This window comes from Manis pentadactyla, chromosome 12 (assembly GCF_030020395.1).
Source record: "Manis pentadactyla isolate mManPen7 chromosome 12, mManPen7.hap1, whole genome shotgun sequence".
In the NCBI taxonomy this organism is placed as follows: domain Eukaryota; kingdom Metazoa; phylum Chordata; class Mammalia; order Pholidota; family Manidae; genus Manis; species Manis pentadactyla.
The window spans coordinates 108,082,742-108,107,617 of NC_080030.1; the positions used below are offsets into that span (position 1 = coordinate 108,082,742).

Here is a 24,876-nt window from a genome sequence, read left to right on the forward strand (position 1 = left end):
TCTCGTATAAAGGTTAAAGGGCAAGAGTATTAAAAATAACTATAGCTATAATAGTTTGTTGATGAATACACAATATAAAAATAGGTTATTTGTGACCTTAAAAATGAAAGGGGGTTAGTAAAAGGGTCTAGGTTTTGTATGCAGTTGATGTTGTTAACAGTGTCATATCTACAGTGACAATAGGCTGTCATATCTACAAAGTGTTTTACATAAGCCTCACGGTAACCACAAAGTTAAAACCTTCAGTAGATACGCTAAAGATGAAGAGAAGGGAATTAAAGCATACCAATAGGGAAAATTACCTTTTCACAAACAAAGGCAGCAAGAGGGAGGAACAAGGAAACTATAAACAATTAGTAAGATGGCATTAGTAAATACTTACCTATCAGTAATTACTCTAGTTATAAATGGATGAAATTCTCCACTGAAAAGGCATCGAGTGGCCCGATGGATGACGAAGAGGTAGGAAGGACCTGGGGCGGCGGGGCTGGGCTTCCAAGGTGCTACCAATGCTCTGTCTCTTGATGGAGCTGGACATTTATGGTTTGTGTACTTTTCTGTAGATATGTTATACTTAAATTATGAAATGCTTAAAAATATGTAGAAGCCTATGTGTTGAATTTCTGTGTATCACTGCATAAGCTTAAAAGCTGTAGCTCATGAATGTTTTAAAAGAGGCTGGGGTGGTGATTTTAGACCGTAGAGCCACTTCAGTATGTTTATCTGAGTGTACGCCTGCCTCCCCCCAGAAAAAGACGCATCTAGCTGGTCGTTTTTCTTGGTTCAATGTCTTTCTTGTACTCTTACTTGTCATTTACTTATGGAATTGTATTCTTGGCCAACAAAATAGTACAGAGTGCAGTAGAGATTTCCTGTATTTAAATCTATAGTTATTTCTCTCAGAAATTTTAAGAAATCAAAAAGAATTAAGCTTAGAACTGTGTGTATAATATGACCCCAGTTTATCTATCATGTCATCATCTCTATACATGAAGGAAAAACTTGAAGGATATAAGCTGTATGTACTTTTTCTGAGAAAGGGATAGACTTTTATTTCTACTTTTATGCTTTTAATATTTGAATTTTTTACAGTGAGCATGTATCACTTTTTTAGTTTAAAAAAGACACATTTTTAAAGAGTTAAATAAGATAGATCTTAGTTATTTAGGTATTTTAATAGTTCTTTCAGTGGTACATTTTTCTTTCCAGAGTTAAAGCCCTTTGAGTTACGAGTGGACTCCCAAGGGTGTGTTAACCTCCCTCCTTTTCCTCCCCAAATTTCCTAATTGGGTTTTTAGATTGTGTAATTTTATTTGTCCTTTGTATACATAAATATACAAACTATTTTAAAATAAATTTCTTTTGGTGGCTGATTAGTTTTATGCATTTGAATTGGGTGGTGATAAGAGGTCACAGTTCTTGTAAATATCCTGGGAAATTAGGGAATTAGATCATGCCCTTCTGAATAGATTCATTCTCAACTTGGAAGTAGCTTGGTTTTCACTCTCCTCAAACCTTCTGCAAAGTGTTAAGTGAATAAAATCTGAAATTCTGAGGTTTATTTTTCTTTAGAAACATAAACCAAGTGTTGGTATTTTCCAGACACTGAAGAGCTGCCATCCAAGGGCTGTGGTATTAGTTCTTCCGCTACTGATTAGGTATTCCTCCGTGGTGATTAGCAAATGTACAGATGCAATCATTTGGTGGGGCTTAATCACTCCTGTGAGAGAGAAGTGAGTTACCCAGAAAGAGAAATTGAAGCTTGCATAAGTTCCATTAGCCTTATTTTTTTAATAGTAAAAAAATAAAGAAGAAACATTTTTTACTAAATTCAGAATATTGAGTCATATAGAATACCTTGTGGTTTAGAAGAAACAGAGAACCTGGGGACGGAAATGAGTACATCGCCGCGCTGTTGGTCACGCGGCCTGTGGCCCAGGACATCCACGGTCATTGGCCCCTACGTGGCCCGGGTTTCCCCCAACCCCCCGGGCGGAGAAGCGCGGCCGGCTGGTGGCCTCCTGCTCCCTCGGCGCTAGGGCTCAGCCCCCAGGTTAAACACAGGCGGGGGGTCGGTGGGCACCGCTCTCCCCGGTTTGACTCACTACCCCGGGATGAGAAGACAGCTCTATGCTACCCTCCTTTCTGTAGGTGGGCTGCGGCAGGGGGAGAGTGGGCTGCGTGTGTTTGGGCAATACCGCATGTCTCCTGCCCAGATGGGTCACAGGGCCCGCGTCTGAGGCTGCCGTCCGGGTTCCGGAGCGGGCGACCCCGCCGGCGAGAAGCGGCCGCAAGTGTCACGTGGGATAGCCTTGCATTTTCCCCGTGGTCTCAGGAATGGAGGGGCGGGAGGGTAGTTCCCTTGTCAGCGTCACCACGTGTTAAGTCGGACAGGTCAGTGCAGCCGTCTTTGGAGAACGGCATCCACCCCGGTTACCCTGGCCCCCAAATGCAGTTTCCCATTAATAAAAGTAGCAAAGTTGTTAAAATATAATTTTTTCTTCATGAAATTTCATAAAGCGGTTTTCATTTTGAATGGAAACAAAAAGATCAGCTTTTCAGTGTTTTCTTGAATTGTTCTGAAAACCCTTGCTAGCCATTATTCTACTGGAATTAATACATATATTGTCCCTTCCCACAACAAAAAAGCCAGCTGACCAAGGTAGGCGCAGCAGAAGTTTGTGGGCTTCCACGGTCAGCGTTCTAGGGTGTGTGCGTGCGCGCCGAGTCCGTGTTCCCCGTACAGGTGCTCCCTGGGCGGGTGGACGGGAGGAGCAGCTGGGAGAAGAGACTGACCTCGGGGGGCAGCATGAGTCCGGTGGGAGAGAGGTCCCCGCAGCAGCAAGGCTCTGGGGACACCGGCGGCGGGAGGGGCGTCCAAGGGACAGCGCGGTGACGGTCATCGAGTCGTGGAGGGCAGGTATACGCGCAGCTAATGCCCTGGCCCAAGCCTCTGGGGCTGTCTGCCTCCCACTGGGTCACTTAAGACGCTTGAGTTACTCTTTCCGGTAGCCGCCAGCTTCTTACTTCCAGGTAATGGAAATTGGGATTTTTTAAATGTAATGTAGTTACGTGGGGGATTTGCTGACAGCTTTGTTTTAGCAAAGCTTAAGGAAGGCATGCTGCGAATCTTAGTTTTTAAACCGATTTTTTTTAGTGTATTGCTTATTTGGTATTCAAGTTGTATGATTCTTACATGAGTTCTTCTGCTTTGTCCTAAACTCATTTTACTGCTTTATTAAGGAAAAACTTCAAAAATTAAGAAAAAAAAAAAACGGGCTAGCAGTACATTGTAATTCTAAGCCACCACTTGTTTAAAAAGCTCCTGTATGTGTTTGGGCCGTAGGAATACTGTAATACAGTCCGACTGGATTCTGGGGTAGATTACCGGAAAAGGGGACTTCCTGCTGCGGGAAAACTCTACTACCTGTGAGTGTGGTTTTCTTGACTTTCATTTTCTAAGTTTATTATCTAATAATCAGGAAATGATGAGAAAAATAAGAAGGGTAATTACCAGAATGGGAAAGCCTAGTTCTGAAGCCTGTGATTTTTAAAATACAAAATGTTACAATGTTAACGTCTGTGAACTGCTTTTTGCCATCCACATTTGCATGATTTATAACGTGTGATTGGATGAAACCCTAATTAGTTTTTTGGGGAGGAGTGATGACAGATGGTCAGAAAGTAATGAGCACCCCTTACAAGAGACTCTAGAATTAAGAGAGTATCTTTATTGTGCTGAAGTAATTAATTATTTGTGGACAACTTCTGAAAATGTGCCATTTCTGTTCCCCCAAAATTGTTCATTTATTTTGTCAATCTGTTTGTATTTATCATTGTTGATTGACTTCCAAACATAACTATGTAAAACATATATACACGTACAACTGGATATATTTTATCTTTTAAAAGTTATGACTTTCCTGAGTAGGAGCAGTTTAATGATAGATGTATATAGCACGTGCAGTTAATGCTGAAAAGCAAATAGAGTTTGTTTTTAAATGTCATTTGTGAGAACCTGAAAAGAAAAAAGAGCTTCACAAATGCAAACTGTCGCTGAATGATGCACCAGTGTTTGGCACATAGTGGGTTTTCGGTCAGCAGACCTGTGTAAGGGCCAACTGTGATGTGACTCAAAGGCGTGTTTCTGCTGATTTAAATTTTGATGACAGTGTGCATATGAGAGGTTCAGAACAGTTCTTGTCTCTGCCACCTTGTAAGCAGAAGTACTTTACTGTTTTTGAAGCAGAAATTAGCTAGAAAAATCACATAATTAAAATTGCATACTTTACAGTGTACCAAGGGGACTATTTCAGTTTATTATTCAGTCTGATGATTATTATAGGAGGTTCTTCATCTGCCCTTAAGTACTTTGTCTTTAAAGTACTTTATAATTTTAAAAATTCTTTAAGCACTTTTTTCTGCTCTAACTTGGACTTCCTCCCCTTCCCCCCGTTTCTTTTATTTTTGTGTTTTTTCTATATATATATTTTTTGCTATTCACAATCTGTCCCTGATTCTTTGCTACCTATTTCTTGATATTCTGGTGGTGTGGTACTTAAAAATTGATTTATTATTCTATTCTCTTTTAAAGGAGGTCATCCTTGTGTTCTATTTGCCCACAACGTGTATCGTCCTATAGAAGAACTAAAACATTTCCCTAAAGGGAAGTTCCCTGAATGAAGATGATAGTCCAGGCCTAAATCATGAAATTTGTTTTCTCGTGGTACAGTTTCACAGGGGGCGGGGAGGCTGCTGTTGCCGGGAGCAGAGCCGTTTTCTCTCCGCCGCTCTCTGTGCTGCTGCTTCGTCTGTCTGATAAAAGCGGTACAGCTCTAACCCAGGGAAGTCGAGGTCTGCACTCAAAGCATGCACAGGACGAAAACAGAGCCCCACCACATCCCAGAGCCCAGAAAGCTAGACTCTCCAAAGAATGCCATGAAGCTCTGAAACAGCTTTCTTAAAAGTGTATACATTCATTTAATACTCAAAAAAGATAGATTTGTCCATGAATTTAATATCAAAAGACTATTCACCATATTCCGATAACCAAGAATAGGGAGCCTAGAGGCCCACCTCACTCAGAGGGTAGGGAAGATACAGGTCCCTGAGGTGAACTAGGAATAAAGATCGTCTCAGAAGTGGGAGGATATTAGATTCCAAGATGGCTGCTTGGGATGTAGTTTATATTGTTTTACATGAGCCCTTAGGTCTAACTTCTTTTATGACAGAGTACAAGAAAATTTCCTAGGGTCATGTTAACATTTCTGAATTGATTAGGTTTCTTTTTATCTTGTTGTTATAGGGAAAGCTTATTAATTCCCTCCCATAGATTTGAATGTGCTCTGTTATATATTGCCCTATTAATGCATGTGTTGCTCTTTGTTACTTCTGCCCATAAACACCTGGAGTTGGTTCCTGAGCACGCGAGTCCAGACGACCCCCTTGCCAGTCTCGCTGGCGCTCCATCAGCCCGAAAAGAAAGCTTGAGCTCCCCTCCAGGGTAGCACCAAGCTCCGTCTCAGAATTTCAGGCACACAGAATCTCATATATGACCCTTAATTAAATAGAAATATTCATTAATTCAATGTTTTTATTCATCTAACTTTCCAAAAGCAGGTTCAAAAGGTCCCAAGTCACAGTCCAAATTATATCAAGAACTACTAGGGACTTTAAAAACTACCCCCAAAATTCACATGCAACACTTTCTGTGTATCATAATATTGCCTGGGTCACATAAGAAGGAATTCATTAAAGACATTATATGTTTGTGTGTTATCTATTTCAGTTGTTGTTTTATATGACATTGAATTTAGAAATCCTAGAGTACCTTTCCAACTAAGTTTCCTGTGTTTTTGGCCAATACCAAGAAGTTTTTAATCTTATATAAAACAAACTCAGAATTTAAATGTAGCAAGTTACAGGTGTCGGAGAGCTTGAGTGCAGATATCCAGACTTTTGCATAGACAAAAACACCCCACTGTTGTCCAGTTTTTTATTCTGTGCATGATCACCCCAGAATGAGCACGAAGTCATTCCTTCCTGATTCTCTGTGGATTGGGCTTAATAAAGACCCCTTGTGTAGAATGTGGTTTTCCAAACCCAAGCAGGCCTGTTAAGTATTGGGCTTCCTGTGTGCACCTGGGCATGGGCTTGGACCAGTAATTTATCTTGAAGGGCTTGGCGTCTGCCAAGGGTGGCCCTATGCCACACCTTTCAGACAGTTTAGGGCTTCGGATTAGCACTTGCTTGGGGGCAGGCGACACTAGAGGCTATCATTTCATATAAGCAGTGAGCATCTCCTTTCTGACAGGGATCCCCACAGCTGAGGGGTCCATGGGGTGCTGCCCCAGGCCATTTTGCTGTCAGTTCTGTGAAGGGCTGGGGTTTCGTGGGGAGAGGAGGTCAGGTCGCCTTGGACTCCCCCTCACTCTCTTTTTCTTTTTCGTTCAGGAGCTGAGTAGTGCAGGTTCTTTATCCTACTAGGTCTGTTGAGGAACTGGGGGCCTGGGGCGGGGAGAGAGTTCCTATTCAAATACCCTATCTCCATCGTATATACAAACACCCCACCCTCGGTGCAGAAACTGTGGCTTCAGTGGGAGATTTAAAACCGAACCAGAAGGAGCCGGGGGAGGTGTTGTGCCTGGGATCTGATTTTACCCTGCTTACAGGCTAATGGGTTTGCCTGTTACGGTTTGGGGGATGCTGGCAGAAGATACAGGAGACCTGAGTTGGAGTCAAAGGATTTTATTACTGTGGACACAGAAAGCATGTTGGGTCAGTTCCCTGCTAGCCCCCTAGTTCCGTTGTGGGGGGCTGGGGGGAGTTGAGCATAGGTGGTGAAATGTGTTTTAGGAGAGGAGCTCTGAGCTGGGGGAGTTGCCGTTTTATAGCCGGAAGGAAGCAAGGCTGCTTTTTGTCTCAGGGAGACACTGCCTCGTCCCTCAAGGTTTCTTGCTGCGGGCACAGCCTTGTCTGCAGAGCCAGTGACATGGCCACGGCCTCTAGGATGTCTTGGGACCTCTTCCCCTCCCCCATCATTACTAGTCCAGGTGTTTCTGTCCCACACATTGGAATCTCTGGTTTCAGTCTTAGTATTTCTGACCAGAGGACCAGCCCAGTCACTTCCTGTTTCAATTCCCACTGAACCTCTGAAACATCTGCCGATCGAAATAACTTGTAGCCTGTCCCCCTTCTTCTTTAATGGTGGTTTGTTTCGGTTCTGTGCACACTGCCCAGGGCCCCTGGGGCGGGCTGCGTACACACCGCACTGACGGTCGCAGGCCTGATAAGGGCCCCTGTACTCTTTTCTTTTCAGTTGGCTGAATCCTCTTATGTGTCTTTTAGAGTCTTCTGCAGTCTAGTTGGGGGAAAACTTATCTTTATAGGAGATTTCCAGGTAACAAAAGAAAAAAGAATGAGAGAATTGGAATAGTATTAGAGTATCACCATTTATAGTCAGTGATCCTAAATTCTACAGTAACTGCTATTCTATGGAAGTGGAACCTGAATTTGATCAATTTAAAGGAACTATTAGGAACAATGGAATATGTTAAATAACATCTGGGTGTACATTCACCAAAATGTAGGCTGTAGAATTTTTTTAATAACATAAATAAATGCTTCTTCAACAAATAAGAAAAAGAGAGAGAGATGCAGAGGGAGCCTACAGCTTAAAGGAGACTTAAAGAACGTGCCAGCCACCTGCAGCGTGTGGGCCTTGTCTGCATCCTCGATCAAACAGACTGGAGCTGACCTGAGAACAACCTGAGTTTGAGCTGTGCGGGTCCACTTACAAGTGGATTCATTTCCATAAATATATTGGAAATATTTTTGGAGATTTGCAACCATTCGGAACACATTTTCTTTTTTCCAGCTTGCTTTGTTGTAAGAACACAGTATATCATACATATAACATACAAAATAGGTGTTAGTCAGCTATATTAACAGTAAGACCTGTGGTCAGTAGTAGGTTATTAATAGTTAAGTTTTGGGGTAATCAAAGTTTCATATGGGTTTTTGACTATGTAGGGGAGTCAGCACCCTGACACCCGCCTCATTCAAGGGTCAACTGCATAAGAGCAAAAACTAAAACAAAACAAAACTCTATGGGACAATCAGAGAAATTCAGACACTAACTGGTTATATCATGACACTGAAGAATTATTGTTAACTTTGTCAGGTGTGAGAAGGATATTACATTAATTTTTTAACAGCTTTTTTGAGATACGATTCACATGCCATGCAATTCACCCCTTTAAAGTATGTAATTCAGTTACTTTCAGTTTATTCACAGAATTGTGCCACCGTTACCAAGTCCATTTTAGAATATTTATATCACCTGATAAAGAAGCCCTGGACCCCTTAGCCATCACTTCCTTCTCCTGTATCTACCCCATCTCCCAACCAGTCCAGCAACCACTAATTATTTTCTATCTCTATAGATTTGCCTATTCTGAATATTTCATATAAATGGAACAATGCATTGCCTACTTTCACTTTACATACTTTTTCAGGATTCATCCATGTTTTATATGTATCAATAATTCGTTCATTTTCATTGCCAAATATTACATTACATAGATATACAACTTTTATTTGTCCATTCATCAGTTGATGGATGTTTCTGCTTTCTGACTATTGTGAATAATGCTGCGGTGAACATTCATGTACAAGTTTTTTTTGTGGACTTTTATTTTTATTCCTCTTGTACATACGTAGGAGAGGAATTTCTGGGTATGGTAATCCTGTGTTTAGTCTTCTGAGGAACTTTCAGACTGTTTTCCAAAGCAGCTGTACCATTTTACATGCCCACCAATAGTGTGTGAGGGTATCAATTTCTTCACATCTGTGTCAGCACTTGTTATTATCTGTCTTTCTGATTGTAGCCATCTGTATTAGTTTCCTAGGGATGTTTATACAAAGTACCACAACCTGGGTGTCTTAAAACACTATAAATTTATTGTCTCACGGTTCTGGAAGCCAGAAACCCCAAAATCAAGATTTCACTGGGGTCTTGCTCCCTCTGAAACGGTTAGGAGAGAGTCTTTCTTTACCTCTTCTAATGTCTGTTGTTTGTGTCAATACTTGGTATTCTTGGCTTGCGACGTATCACTCCTGTCTCTGCCTTTGTGATCACATGGTCTTCCTATGTATCTCTCTCTTATTATAAGAACCTTAGTCACATTGAATAAAAGGCCCATTTAGTTATATGTGCAGTGGCCCTTTTTTGCAAATAAGGGCACATTTTAAGGTGGTGGGACTTAGGACTATATATTCTTTTTAGGAGACACAATTCCACCCAGACACAATTCTAGTAAGTATGAAATGATATCTCACTGTAGTTTACATTTGCATTTCTCTGATGGCTGAAGATATTGAGCATCTTTTCATGTTCTTGTTGAACATTTGTGTATCTTCTTAGGAGAAAGGTCTATTCAGGTACTTTGTCTGTTTTAAAATTGGGTCATTTGTCTTTTTACTGAATTTTAAATGTTCTTAGATGTTCTTGATACAAGTCCCTTGTCAGATATATAATTTGCAAAATGTTCTCATAGTCTGTGGTTTGTCATTTTATTTTCTTGATGTTCTTTGGAGCATGAAAGTTTTAAATTTTGATGCTATTTTGTTGCATAAGCAACAAAAGAAGAAAGTTTTGAATTTGTCTATCTTTATGTCAGTGACACACTGTCTTGATTACTATAGCTTTGTAGTAAGTTTTGAAGTCAAGAAGTGTGAGCCCTCCAACTTTATTTTTTTTCCCCCAAGATTGTTTTGGCTATTCTGTGTCCTTTGAATTTCCATATGAATTTTAAGACCAGTTTGTCAATTTCCACAAAGAAGCCAGCTGGAATTTTGATCGGGATTGTATTGAATCTGTAAATCACATTGAGGAATATAATATTAAGTCTTCTGATTAATGAACACAGAATGTTTTATTAGTATCCCAGAGCCACCATACATAGTAACACAAACTAAATGTCTTAGAATAGCAGACATGTATTCTATTGTTGTCATTGAGGCTGCAAGTCTGAAATCAAGGGGTTGGCAGGTGGGTTCCCTCACAACCCTCTGAGGGAGAACCTGCCCCTCTCTGAGCTTCTGGTGGTATTCCTAGGCTTGTAGGTGCATTGTTGCAATCCCTGCCTCTGTCTTCACGTGACATTCTTCCTATGTATCTCTGTTTCCAAATTTCCTCTTATATAAGGACACCAATCCTCACATCACAGACCCAGTGTGACCTCATCTTAACTTGATTATGTTTGCAAAGGCTCTGTTTCAAAATAAGGTCATATTCACAGGTACTGGGCATCAGTATTTTAACATATTTTTAGAAGACAATTCAAACCATAACAGATATCTTGCTATTTGTTTTGGTCTTCCTTAATTCCTTTCAACAATGTGTAATAGTTTTCAATGTATAAAGTTTGTAAATATTTTGTTAAATTTATTCATAAATATTTTATGCTTTTTGAAGCTAGTGTAAATGGAATTGTGTTCCTAATTTGATTTTTGGTTTCTTTGTGGCTACTGTGTAGAAATACAGTTGATTTTTGCATATTTATTTTGTAACCTGCAACCTTGCTAAACTTGTTTATTTGTTGTATAGTTTCTAATAGTTCTAATGCTTTAGGGTTTTCTAAATCCAGATCATGTCATCTAAAAATAGTGCTAGTTTAGTTCTTTCATTCCAATCTGAATACCTTTTATTTACATTTCTTACCTAATTTCCCTGCCTAGAACATTCAGTGCACAGTGCAATGTTGAATAGAAGTGGTATATTCCGTTTCAGAGAACAGACATTTTTGTCTTGTTTCTGAGCTTAGAGGCAAAGATTTCATTCTCTTACCATTAATTATGATGTTAGCTCTGGATGTTAATTGATGCTCTTTAGTAGGTTGAGGTCATTCCCTTCTATTCTTTATTTTAGAGTGTTTTTATCATGAATGGTGTTGGATTTGATTGAATGCATCTTCTGTGTCTGTTGAGATGATTATGTGGTTTTTGTCCATTCTTTGATGTGATGTATTTCATTCATTGGTTTTTAGATTTTATGTCAACCTTGCATTTCTAGGGTAGATCCCATGGTGTCTAATATTTTTTTTAAGTTGCTGTATTTAGTTTGCTAGTATTTTGTTGAGGAGTTTTGTGTTTATAGTCATAAGAGAGATTGGTTATTAGTTCTTTTCTGGTAATGTCTTTGGTTTTGCTGGCTTGATAGAACAGGTTGGGAAGTTTCCCTCCTCTTCTATTTAGTTTATCTTCCTACAAGGGAAATCATAAAATACTTTGAAGCAATGGAAATGCAGACCCCATACTGAAACTTATGAGATGCACTAAAGTCGTGTTTACAGGGAATTTTATGGCTGTAAATGCCTCCATTAAAAAGGAAGAAAAATTTCAGGCCAACAACCTAAGCTTCCACCATAAGACTCTGGACAAAGAAGAGAAACTAAACCTAAAATAAGTGGATGAAAGGAAACAATAAGATAAGAGAGTGGAAGTTAGTGAAATAGAGAATGGAAAAATTAATAGAGCAAATCAACAGAACCAAAACTTTTCTTTTACGATGTGAACAAAATTGTCAGACCTTTAGCTAGATGGGCCAAGAAGAGAAGAGAAAATTAAAGTTACCAAAATCAGGAATGAAAGAGAGAACATTAGTCACCAACCTTATAGAAACAAAAAGGATTATAAGGGAACACTATTAACAGCTACATACCAATAAATTAGATAACCTAAATGAAATGAGCAAATTCCTAGAAAGACACAATCTACTGAAAATGTTTGTAATTGCTATATCATCCTGATGGATTGACACTTTTTATCATTACGAAATGTCCCTTTTAATCTCGAGTCATATATATATTTTTTGCTGTTTTAAGTCTGTGTTGCCTGATGTTAGTAGCAGTTGCTCTTTGCATCAATACATCTTTTTTTCATCCTTTTACTTTCAACCCAGTTGTATCTTTGAACCTAAAGCGTATCTCCTCTAAACAGCATGTAGTTGGATCCTGCTTTTTTATTTAGTCTGTCAGCTTCTGCCTTTTGATTGAATTGGTTTAACCTTTCACAGATTAGGTTATTATGGATATAGCTGGATGTATATTGGGCTCTTTTACTTCTTTCTTTATGTTTTGTGCCATTTTGTTTCTCTGGTCTTCCTTTAGAGCTTTTACATTAAATGAATATTTTTAGTGTAAACTTTAAATTATTTTCACTTTTTTTGTATCTTTTAGTGAAGAACTAACTATTTATCTCCATGAGAAATATAAAGTATAATGTTTCATTCAAATTGAAATGTCTCAAATTCAAAATAAAGCATTGTATGTTGCTATATGTTTTGAGAACTGAGAGGTCAGTAATGGTGATGAGTCTGTAAGAAAGGCCACCTGCACGGAGAGGGCTCTGCGGGTAGAAGGACAGTTCTCTAAGCAGATGGACAGGATGTTCCTCATAAGGTCTCCTGTTGATGTTTCACGAATAAGTAAGGCTGTGACATTACCAACTTTTAACTGTATATTAGTAAAAACAGTAAGTTTCTGCTTTTATCCTGTAGGGTATAGGTAGGCTGTTTAATTATATCTGTTAAAATCACAAAGTTGTCCTATTTGACATAATTTAGGTGCACATTTAAATAGTAACTAATCCTGTCTTAACTCAGGGAGGACTGACTTTAACAATTAATTTGAAGGATCTGACATTTGAGGCACACCCTAAAAAGTGGTACAGCAGCAAAGGAAGTTCATCTCGTGCAGGTGTGAATATCAGGTTCCACCAGTCAGCTTAGCTCACCTTTTATCTTTCATTCCTTCATTGACTGTGATTTGACAATAGCACATCAGCATGTCTGGGTTCTGTCTGGCCCACCATTTCCAGGTAAATATATTGACATTTCAATTGTGTGTATTTATTTAGTAAAGTATAAATAAGATATTTATACAATATATGCATGAGGAAATAATATATATACTTATACATATAAAAGTTCAAAATAAAGTTTTAAATTTCCTTAGAATTCTTATCTCTTGTTATCCATCTTCAAGTAGATCACACTTATAACCAAAGGTCCATCTTCGGCATTAGCAAAACTGATCCGGCACAAGTCCTAGGTCTTTAGTTACTTGCTGTGTACCTTTTAGCTATTAAAGCTCCCCGGCCTCTCTTTCCTGGTGGATGGGGCCACCTTCTTCCCCTCAAAAGGAGTTAGAGCTTCTTACTCTCCAGCTTCTTCTTCATTTTTATTTATTTATTTCCAAAATCTTCAATTGTTATAGCATTTCTCAAAATTTATGAAAAAGGAATATTTTAGGATCTACCAAGTTGCAGTTCTACATGCCACACTGCTGATTTATTTGGGAAGAAATGCAATATTTAGATTTGGCAGAAATGTTACATGGAGTTTGGGGCCGAGGAGAGGGGAGGTGAAGGTCTGGAATCTGAGAGCAAAGTACTAGATCCCACCTTCTACATTATAACAGGTCAGGATTAATGGAACCAGGTAAGTTACTCTCCAGGTGACTGAGAAGGGTGGGAAATTTAGAGACTGAAATGGATCTCTGAACAGTCAATTAAGCCTTTGAGTGATTGAGAAGAAGATAAATGCTAGGACAAAAATCCATTTGAACATCTGATTCTGTTATGTAAGACAAACCTACGGGATTTGAAATGCAACCAAGTCTGTTTTACTAAGGCAAGTATAAACCAACTTAATCTCGGACCTGCCCGCAGCCCCAGATTATGTTTGGTGCGGCACAAAGAGCTGTACAGCATGAATGCACAAGGAATGGGTAGAGTGAGAGGCTCACTGCCAGGGAGGGTTGGCACAGGAACTCTAAGAGGAAGGGGAAATTTCTCCTCGTTGAATCAACTTTGGCTCTGGAATAGAGGACATGGAGGAGGACCAAGGAAAGCCAGCCCTATTCCGCTTGTTGACGCCTTAACAAGCTGTTGATTTCAAAGAGGGGATAAAGGAGTAAAGTGTGGGTAACATTCTGTTCCCCTGAGTCAACCCTAATGAAGTGGGAGGTTCTTGAAGAAATTAATTTCCATTTAAATTCATGTGTGACCCTCTTCTAGAAACTTCCACTTCTTTTGGAATTTTTGTTGAGCATTTCAAATGACCCAGCAATAATAAGGTCTTTTTTGACATGTTCAGTGTCTTGAGTCTAATTTTTATGTTGAATGCCTGATTTCAGCTGTAGAAATGTTCTCAAAATTGGAATGACCGATTGCTTTCCTCTCTATTTACTTACTTAATATGGAAAGATAAGCCATGATTCTCATGCTTCTGAAGCAGTCAGGCTTTTAATCCGGGGCACTGAACCCACAGGATTCCTGTACAAGCCGGTGCCAAACTTCCTGGCAACAAAACAGCGGTTGATTCCAGGGCTTTTCTGACTTAAAGACACAGTGGTACTGCTCAACAGAAATTAGAAACCTGCCCCTCCACTGCGGTTTCTGAGCGTAACAAAAGGTGACAGAAGCAATGAAATGGGTGGATTTTACCAGGACATTGTAGAACAAAGGGAAAATAGTCTGTGCTCTGCTGGCCCCACCCCATGAAAGAGCGTTTGAAGGGAGTGGCTCTGCTGCTTCAGAAATGACTGTAGTGCTCCTCCCGTGGCCAGCCTCTTGACTGTCGGTGGGCACATTTTCTATTTGCGTCTTATCTGCACAAAGGACTGCTTTACAGAAGTATCCCAATAGTGGGCAGTTACGCAGAATTTAAGGGAGTCACTTAAATTCTTCATCTCTGCTCAGTCGTGGGAGCTTGTTTCTGCCCCGCCACATGAGAGGAAAGGGGATACGCGTCACACCATCTGAGCTTAATTCCTGTATTTTCTCCTGATCATTTTGATGTTACCCAAGTCACCCTTCCTTAAAATATGCCTCTTTGTGGTTAAAACAGAACTGCACAAAGCTGAACAGAACATTTTTCCCATGCTATGTGACATAATATTCTTGGAGCCCCAAAAGAAAACCAAATTTAGCTCCCCTTTTACACTTTAAAAAAAAATCGTGTTTAATTTAGTGCTATCTTTAGGCTATCGCTTTTCCATGCAACTGCTGTTGACTTCGGGTATCACTCCTTCTTCAAGTTTTACTGGTTAGGCTGGAATATTGTTCAGTTGTGTTTGTATTTTGAGGCTAATTTTGATCACTGTTTGTATTTCTGTATACTCTGTATCTTTATGTAGCTTTTGTATGTTTGTTGTCTGAATATGCCTGTCGCTGCCCTAGGTTAGGTCTTGTGCCCCAAACATTTGGGATTTTAAAAACCAGCTGACCTGGTCTTTTTTTAGGGCTTCACTGGCATGGTTGTGTTTCTGAGTATAGACTTTTAGTGTAAATAGTAAATAGTTTCACTGGAAAACTGACAAGAGGGCTCTGAAATCACACACTCAGTGCTGTTACCCCAGTTTTCCCCTGTTATAAATACCACTACCCCCCCGCCCCTATTTTGAAGTTAAAGGCATTTTCTCTGGAAGAAATTTTCACAATAATGTTGTGTTCTTGACATTTCCTACTTTAAAAAAGGAAAGAGATCTTGGTGTTTTAAGAATGGATTTAAAATTTTTATGTGTGTCATATGACATTTTGCTTTAAAAAAATGCTTCTGGATTAACTATTGCATTAATTAAATGATATTGTATTTTTTTAATTCCCACCCATTTTTGAAAATAATTTGAGACAATTTACATTAAAATCATTTATAATACATCCACCATAATCACTAAAATGGGAGAGAAGGAAAATACCAAGTGTTGGTAAGGACATGGAACAAGTAGAACTCTGTACACTGCAGCCAAGGGAGTGGACTGTCGTAGCCACTCTGAAACCTGGCCGTGGTTCCTAAGGTGAGCCCAGGGGTACCCTGTGAACAGCAGTCCCGCTCCAGTTGCGTACCCAACTGGCATAAGTTTGCCAAAAGGCATGTATTGGAAAGTTGACAGTAACACTATTCCTAGTAACCCCAGACTGTAAACTGCACAAATGCTCACTGTTAAGGACTGAATTGTGTCCCCCCAAAACTCATAGGTGAAGCCCTACCCCCCAGTATGACTGCATTTGGGGATAGGGCCTTTAAGGGGGTAGTGTTGAGTGAGTGAGTCCAGACACATGTTAATAAGGGAAATGAGCCTATGTGAAGCAGCACGTACCTAGCACCCAACCTGAAAGTGACCAAGGCACTCTTGATGATTTGCTCAATGTCAGTGCAAAACGACATTTTCCTATGTCAGAAATATTTGTCAGTCAGCAAAGATTAGCACCAGCAGCTAGGATAATTAATGGTTTGTGTTTTAGAACCTTAAATTTGAAACATAAGTTTTATATATTAAATATTTGAGGTATTTAAATTTTAATATAATTTATATTGCTTGTATTTTGTGTGACTGTTTCCTTCTTTCAATGTTTTCTCCTATCAAAAGTCTGTCTGTATTGGGTAGAGATCATTTTTTACATGTTATTGAGATACATAATCTTATCAGAGCATATTGGTTTATAATAGTGATAAGCGATGAATTTATTTTTATGTCATTGTTTTATAGAAAACTGCTGAAACTTTTAATAAAGCCTGGTGCTAGAAAATGATTCACTGTTTATTGTGAATATTCATTATTTGAAAGCACAAAGTATTAGGACAAATACTGAATAACTTACGGTTTCAGGAGTTTTTCAAGATTACTGTCTTTTGGGAATTTGGAAACCCTTTTTCTGGGCTCTCCTCTGAGTCCCCAGCTGTGTGGTCGCCCCACCTGTCCTCTGGTTCTTCCCGCCACAAGGACTACAGGTTTTCTGTTGGAGTTCAGTTGCCTTGAGCAGGCCTGACTTACTGTCTTCTGAAAGCTTCAAGGTGGGTGACTCACCCCGCATTTCCCCTTCTCCCAAATAGCAGCTCCCTCTAGGGTCTGCGTGCTTCTGTTCACTGTCCCTGCCTTCGGTCCCCTGTGTCTGTGTTACGTTCAGAAGTTATGGCTGCTGTCCTGCAGGAAGGTCAGTTGGGGCGGAGCATACGTGGTCCCAATAGAAGCAGAAACCCCCTCCCTGTTTTGATAGAGGGCACCCCCTCCCGTGGCTTCCTGGCAAGTACATTTTTTGAGAACTCAGTTGTCCAAAAGTGTCTGTATTTTACTTGATAGTTGCCTGGGCCTGAATAGTTTGTCAGTAATATTCCTCTAGAAAAATGCAGACACCACCATTATCTTCATGCTTCTGTTATTGCAGTTGCAAAGTTTGATGTGAATTGATGCGGATCTGTTTCTTGTCCTTTCCTATCTGACCTTTTTTTCCCCTCTTGAAGTTTTTAGTATATTCTTTTTTTTTTTTTTTTTTTTTAATAATTATTTTTTATTGAGGGTAGTTGACACACAGTATTACATTACATGAGTTTCAAGTGTACAACACAGTGGTAGAACATTTATATACATAATTCTAGGTTCCAGCTATCACCCTACCAGGCTGTTACAATATCTTGACTATATTCCTTATGCTATACATTACATCCTGGTTACTAATTTATTTTACCATTGGAAGTCTGTCCTTTTTTTTTTTTTTTTTTTTTTGTGAGGGCATCTCTCATATTTATTGATCAAATGGTTGTTAACGACAATAAAATTCTGTATAGGGGAGTCAATGCTCAATGCACAATCATTATTCCACCCCAAGCCTAATTTTTGTCAGTCTCCAATCTTCTGAGGCATAACAAACAAGTTTTTACATGTAGAACAAATTCTTACATAATGAATAAGTTACATAGTGAACAGTACAAGGGCAGTCATCACAGAAACTTTCGGTTTTGCTCATGCATTATGAACTATAAACAGTCAGTTCAAATATGAATACTCATTTGGTTTTTATACTTGATTTATATGTGGATACCACATTTCTCTCTTTATTATTATGATTTTTAATAAAATGCTGAAGTGGTAGGTAGATACAAGATAAAGGTAGAAAACATAGTTTAGTGTTGTAAGAAAGCACATGTAGATGATCAGGTGTGTGCCTGTAGACTATGTGTTAATCCAAGCTAGACCAGGGCAATAAAACATCCACGTATGCAGAAGATTTCTCTCAGAACAGGGGGGGGTGAGGTTCTAAGCCTCACCTCTGTTGATCCCCAATTTCTCACCTGATGGCCCCCCTGCGACTGTGCCTGTCTTAGGTTGTTCCTCCCTTGAGGAATCTTACCCGTCTCTGGCTAACCAGTCATCTTCCGGGGCCATACAGGGAAATGTGAAGTTGGTAAGTGAGAGAGAAGCCTTATTGTTTGAAAAAGTTAGCTTTTTACTTCTTTGCATATTTATGCCCTGTGGCTTCTATGCCCAGCATTTGTCTTGAGGTATCCTTACCACTTGGAAGAATTATGATACTCGGTAAATTTGATATGAGGCACGAATTCTATTTAAGGGTTGTAATTAGGAAGGAAGAAGAAAAGCTATAGAAGTAGCAGGCGGAAGAAAACATGGGAAGATTGATTATTTCTTTGATATATCTTCTTGTAGAGTAACTTCAGCATGTATAGGTTTTAAGCTACTACTTAAATTGCACACACACATTAACATAATAGGAGTATAGTTACATAACCAAAGCATATCTGTAATTACGAGCCATCTGCAGTGAAACCAAGAAAACCAGTTAGGCACCTTAGGCATTTGTGAAAACTTATCTATGATATGGTGGATATTGTCCAAATGAACTTGAACAGTCTGAGAGAAATCAGACAAATTAAAACAACCCATTCCTGGGGACTGTTCACACGCCATATGTTCTTTTAACAATAAATAGTTTGTAGTTGTAAGACTTTGGAGCGCTACAATTTGCACTTCTCCAAATTCTTGGTTGAGTTCCAACAGTATAGATCCAGTCCAATTTTGTTGTTTTACTGCATGCACAGGCCAGCTTAGATATCTCCTTCCTCATTCCCATGGCATGTCCAGGAACTGGTGGGATGAGTGCATCTACAGCTGTAGCAGTGCGTGGATCTTTGTTGGGGTTTTTTGATGATCATCTTCTGGCATGAGTCTTCCAGAGGGTGCAGATGTTGGAAGTTCTTTTTCATATCGTATCTTAGTTCATTTTCGGGGTAGCCCAATTAGGCTTTGATCCTCTGTATAAACACAAACAGACCCTTTGCCTACACTTTTATATGCCCTTTATACCCTTGTGTAGAACTCGTTGGAGGTTACCACACAGGAACTGCCCTTTTTTTTTTTTTGCTATCACTAATCTACACTTACATGACGAATATTATGTTTACTAGGCTCTCCCCTATACCAGGTCTCCCCTATAAACCCCTTTACAGTCACTGTCCATCAGCATAGCAAAATGTTGTAGAATCACTACTTGCCTTCTCTGTGTTGTACAGCCCTCCCTTTTCTCCTACCTCCCATGCATGTTAATCTTAATACGCCCCTACTTCTCCCCCCCTTATCCCTCCCTACCCACCCATCCTCCCCAGTCCCTTTCCCTTTGGTACCTGTTAGTCCATTCTTGAGTTCTGTGATTCTGCTGCTGTTTTGTTCCTTCAGTTTTTCCTTTGTTCTTATATTCCACAGATAAGTGAAATCATTTGGTATTTCTCTTTCTCCGCTTGGCTTGTTTCACTGAGCATAATACCCTCCAGCTCCATCCATGTTGCTGCAAATGATTGGATTTGCCCTTTTCTTATAGCTGAGTAGTATTCCATTGTGTATATGTACCACATCTTCTTTATCCATTCATCTATTGATGGACATTTAGGTTGCTTCCAATTCTTGGCTATTGTAAATAGTGCTGCAATAAACATAGGGGTGCATCTGTCTTTCTCAAACTTGATTGCTGCATTCTTAGGGTAAATTCCTAGGAGTGCAATTCCTGGGTCAAATGGTAAGTCTGTTTTGAGCATTTTGATGTACCTCCATACTGCTTTCCACAATGGTTGAACTAACTTACATTCCCACCAGCAGTGTAGGAGGGTTCCCCTTTCTCCACAGCCTCGCCAACATTTGTTGTTGTTTGTCTTTTGGATGGCAGCCATCCTTACTGGTGTGAGGTGATACCTCATTGTAGTTTTAATTTGCATTTCTCTGATAATTAGCGATGTGGAGCATCTTTTCATGTGTCTGTTGGCCATCTGTATTTCTTTTTTGGAGAACTGTCTGTTCAGTTCCTCTGCCCATTTTTTAATTGGGTTATTTGTTTTTTGTTTGTTGAGGCGTGAGAGCTCCTTATATATGCTGGACGTCAAGCCTTTATCGGATGTGTCATTTTCAAATATATTCTCCCATACTGTAGGGATCCTTCTTGTTCTATTGATGGTGTCTTTTGCTGTACAGAAGCTTTTCAGCTTAATATAGTCCCACTTACTCATTTTTGCTGTTGTTTTCCTTGCCCGGGGAGATATGTTCAAGAAGAGGTCACTCATGTTTATGTCTAAGAGGTTTTCGCCTATGTTTTCTTCCAAGAGTTTAATGGTTTCATGGCTTACATTCAGGTCTTTGATCCATTTTGAGTTTACTTTTGTATATGGGGTTAGACAATGGTCCAGTTTCATTCTCCTACATGTAGCTGTCCAGTTTTGCCAGCACCACCTGTTGAAGAGACTGTCATTTCGCCATTGTATGTCCATGGCTCCTTTATCAAATATTAATTGACCATATATGTCTGGGTTAATGTCTGGATTCTCTAGTCTGTTCCATTGGTCTGTGGCTCTGCTCTTGTGCCAGTACCAAATTGTCTTGATTACTATGGCTTTATAGTAGAGCTTGAAGTTGGGGAGTGAGATCCCCCCTACTTTATTCTTCTTTCTCAGGATTGCTTTGGCTATTCGGGGTCTTTGGTGTTTCCATATGAATTTTTGAATTGTTTGTTCCAGTTCATTGAAGAATGTTGCTGGTAGTTTCATAGGGATTGCATCAAATCTGTATATTGCTTTGGGCAGGATGGCCATTTTAACGATATTAATTCTTCCTAGCCACGAGCATGGGATGAGTTTCCATCTGTTAGTGTCCCCTTTGATTTCTCTTAAGAGTGACTTGTAGTTTTCAGAGTATAAGTCTTTCACTTCTTTGGTTAGGTTTATTCCTAGGTATTTTATTTTTTTTGATGCAATTGTGAATGGAGTTGTTTTCCTGATTTCTCTCTCTGTTGGTTCATTGTTAGTATATAGGAAAGCCACAGATTTCTGTGTGTTGATTTTGTATCCTGCAACTTTGCTGTATTCCGATATCAGTTCTAGTAGTTTTGGGGTGGAGTCTTTAGGGTTTTTTATGTACAGTATCATGTCATCTGCAAATAGTGACAGTTTAACTTCTTCTTTACCAATCTGGATTCCTTGTATTTCTTTATTTTGTCTGATTGCCGTGGCTAGGACCTCCAGTACTATGTTAAATAACAGTGGAGAGAGTGGGCATCCCTGTCTAGTTCCCGATCTCAGAGGAAATGCTTTCAGCTTCTCGCTGTTCAATATAATGTTGGCTGTGGGTTTATCATAGATGGCCTTTATTATGTTGAGGTACTTGCCCTCTATTCCCATTTTGCTGAGAGTTTTTAACATGAATGGATGTTGAACTTTGTCAAATGCTTTTTCAGCATCTATGGAGATGATCATGTGGTTTTTGTCTTTCTTTTTGTTGATGTGGTGGATGATGTTGATGGACTTTCGAATGTTGTACCATCCTTGCATCCCTGGAATGAATCCCACTTGGTCATGGTGTATGATCCTTTTGATGTATTTTTGAATTCGGTTTGCTAATATTTTGTTGAGTATTTTTGCATCTACATTCATCAGGGATATTGGTCTGTAGTTTTCTTTTTTGGTGGGGTCTTTGCCTGGTTTTGGTATTAGGGTGATGTTAGCTTCATAGAATGAGTTTGGGAGTATCCCCTCCTCCTCTATTTTTTGGAAAACTTTAAGGAGAATGGGTATTATGTCTTCCCTGTATGTCTGATAAAATTCCGAGGTAAATCCATCTGGCCCGGGGGTTTTGTTCTTTGGTAGTTTTTTGATTACCTCTTCAATTTCGTTGCTGGTAATTGGTCTGTTTAGATTTTCTGTTTCTTCCTGGGTCAATCTTGGAAGGTTATATTTTTCTAGGAAGTTGTCCATTTCTCCTAGGTTTCCCAGCTTGTTAGCATATAGGTTTTCATAGTATTCTCCAATAATTCTTTGCATTTCCGTGGGGTCCGTCGTGATTTTTCCTTTCTCGTTTCTGATACTGTTGATTTGTGTTGACTCTCTTTTCTTCTTAATAAGTCTGGCTAGAGGCTTATCTATTTTGTTTATTTTCTCGAAGAACCAGCTCTTGGTTTCATTGATTTTTGCTATTGTTTTATTCTTCTCAATTTTATTTATTTCTTCTCTGATCTTTATTATGTCCCTCCTTCTGCTGACCTTAGGCCTCATCTGTTCTTCTTTTTCCAATTTCGATAATTGTGACATTAGACCATTCATTTGGGATTGCTCTTCCTTTTTTAAATATGCTTGGATTGCTATATACTTTCCTCTTAAGACTGCTTTTGCTGTGTCCCACAGAAGTTGGGGCTTAGTGTTGTTGTTGTCATTTGTTTCCATATATTGCTGGATCTCCATTTTGATTTGGTCATTGATCCATTGATTATTTAGGAGCGTGTTGTTAAGCCTCCATGTGTTTGTGAGCCTCTTTGCTTTCTTTGTACAGTTTATTTCTAGTTTTATGCCTTTGTGGTCTGAAAAGTTGGTTGGTAGGATTTCAATCTTTTGGAATTTTCTGAGGCTCTTTTTGTGGCCTAGTATGTGGTCTATTCTGGAGAATGTTCCATGTGCACTTGAGAAGAATGTATATTCCGCTGCTTTTGGATGTAGAGTTCTATAGATGTCTATTAGGTCCATCTGCTGTACTGTGTTGTTCAGTGCTTCCGTGTCCTTACTTATTTTCTGCCCAGTGGATCTATCCTTTGGGGTGAGTGGTGTGTTGAAGTCTCCTAGAATGAATGCATTGCAGTCTATATCCCCCTTTAGTTCTGTTAGTATTTGTTTCACATATGCTGGTGCTCCTGTGTTGGGTGCATATATATTTAGAATGGTTATATCCTCTTGTTTGACTGAGCCCTTTATCATTATGTAGTGTCCTTCTTTATCTCTTGTTACTTTCTTTGTTTTGAAGTCTATTTTGTCTGATATTAGTACTGCAACCCCTGCTTTCTTCTCACTGTTGTTTGCTTGAAATATGTTTTTCCATCCCTTGACTTTTAGTCTGTACATGTCTTTGGGTTTGAGGTGAGTTTCTTGTAAGCAGCATATAGATGGGTCTTGCTTTTTTATCCATTCTGTTACTCTGTGTCTTTTGATTGGTGCATTCAACCCATTAACATTTAGGGTGACTATTGAAAGATATGTACTTATTGCCATTGCAGGCTTTAAATTCGTGGTTACCAAAGGTTCAAGGTTAGCCTCTTTAGTATCTTACTGCCTAACTTAGCTCGCTTATTGAGCTGTTATATACACTGTCTGGAGATTCTTTTCTTCTCTCCCTTCTTGTTCCTCCTCCTCGATTCTTCATATGTTGGGTGTTTTGTGCTGTGCTCTTTCTAGGAGTGCTCCCATCTAGAGCAGTCCCTGTAAGATGTTCTGTAGAGGTGGTTTGTGGAAAGCAAATTCCCTCAGCTTTTGTTTGTCTGGGAATTGTTTAATCCCACCGTCATATTTGAATGATAGTCGTGCTGGATACAGTATCCTTGGTTCAAGGCCCTTCTGTTTCATTGTATTAAATATATCATGCCATTCTCTTCTGGCCTGTAGGGTTTCTGTTGAGAAATCTGATGTTAGCCTGATGGGTTTCCCTTTATAGGTGACCTTTTTCTCTCTAGCTGCCTTTAACACTCTTTCCTTGTCCTTGATCTTTGCCATTTTAATTATTATGTGTCTTGGTGTTGCCCTTCTTGGATCCTTTCTGTTGGGGGTTCTGTGTATTTCCGTGGTCTGTTTGATTACTTCCTCCCCCAGTGTGGGGAAGTTTTCAGCAATTATTTCTTCTAAGATACTTTCCATCTCTTTGCCTCTCTCTTCTTCTTCTGGGACCCCTATAATACGGATATTGCTCCTTTTAGATTGGTCACACAGTTCTCTTAATATTGTTTCATTCCTGGAGATCCTTTTGTCTCTCTCTATGTCAGCTTCTATGCGTTCCTGTTCTCTGATTTCAATTCCATCAATGGCCTCTTGCATTCTATCCATTCTGCTTATAAACCCTTCCAGAGTTTGTTTCATTTCTGCGATCTCCTTTCTGGCATCTGTGATCTCCTTCCGGACTTCATCCCATTTTTCTTGCGTATTTCTCTGCATCTCCGTCAGCATGTTTATGATTCTTATTTTGAATTCTTTGTCAGGAAGACTGGTTAGGTCTGTCTCCTTCTCTGGTGTTGTCTCTGTGATCTTTGTCTGCCTGTAGCTTTGCCTTTTCATGGTGATAGGAATAGTCTGCAGAGCTGGGACGAGTGACGGCTGGAAGGACTTCCTTTCTTGTTGGTTTGTGGCCCTCCTCTCCTGGGAGAACAGCGGCCTCTAGTGGCTTGTGCTGCGCAGCTGCGCGCAGACAGGGCTTCTGCTTCCTGCCCGGCTGCTATGGAGTTAATCTCCGCTGTTGCTGTGGGCGTGGCCTGGCTCGGGCAGCTGCTCCAAAATGGTGGAGTCGCGTTGGAGCAGGAGCTGCTGGGAGGCTATTTATCTCCGTAAGGGGCCTCCCTGCTCCCTGCAGCCCAGGGGTTAGGGTGCCCAGAGATCCCGGATTCCCTACCTCTGGCTTAAGTGACCCGCCCTGCCCCTTTAAGACTTCCAAAAAGCACCCGCCAAAACAAAACAACGACCACAAAAAAAAACAAGAAAAAAAATTTTTTTAATTAAAAAAAAAAAAAAAT

At 39.7% G+C, this 24,876-nt stretch overlaps 1 protein-coding gene across 1 annotated transcript in view; it reads left to right on the top strand.

The window, feature by feature from the left end:
• Positions 1 to 24,876, top strand: part of AFG1L (AFG1 like ATPase) — a 158,650-nt gene that overhangs the window by 89,108 nt on the left and 44,666 nt on the right. The window contains exon 8 of the mRNA XM_036902913.2: positions 3,347 to 3,429. Coding sequence (XP_036758808.2) covers positions 3,347 to 3,429 — 83 coding nt within the window. The remainder of the gene's footprint in view (positions 1 to 3,346; positions 3,430 to 24,876) is intronic.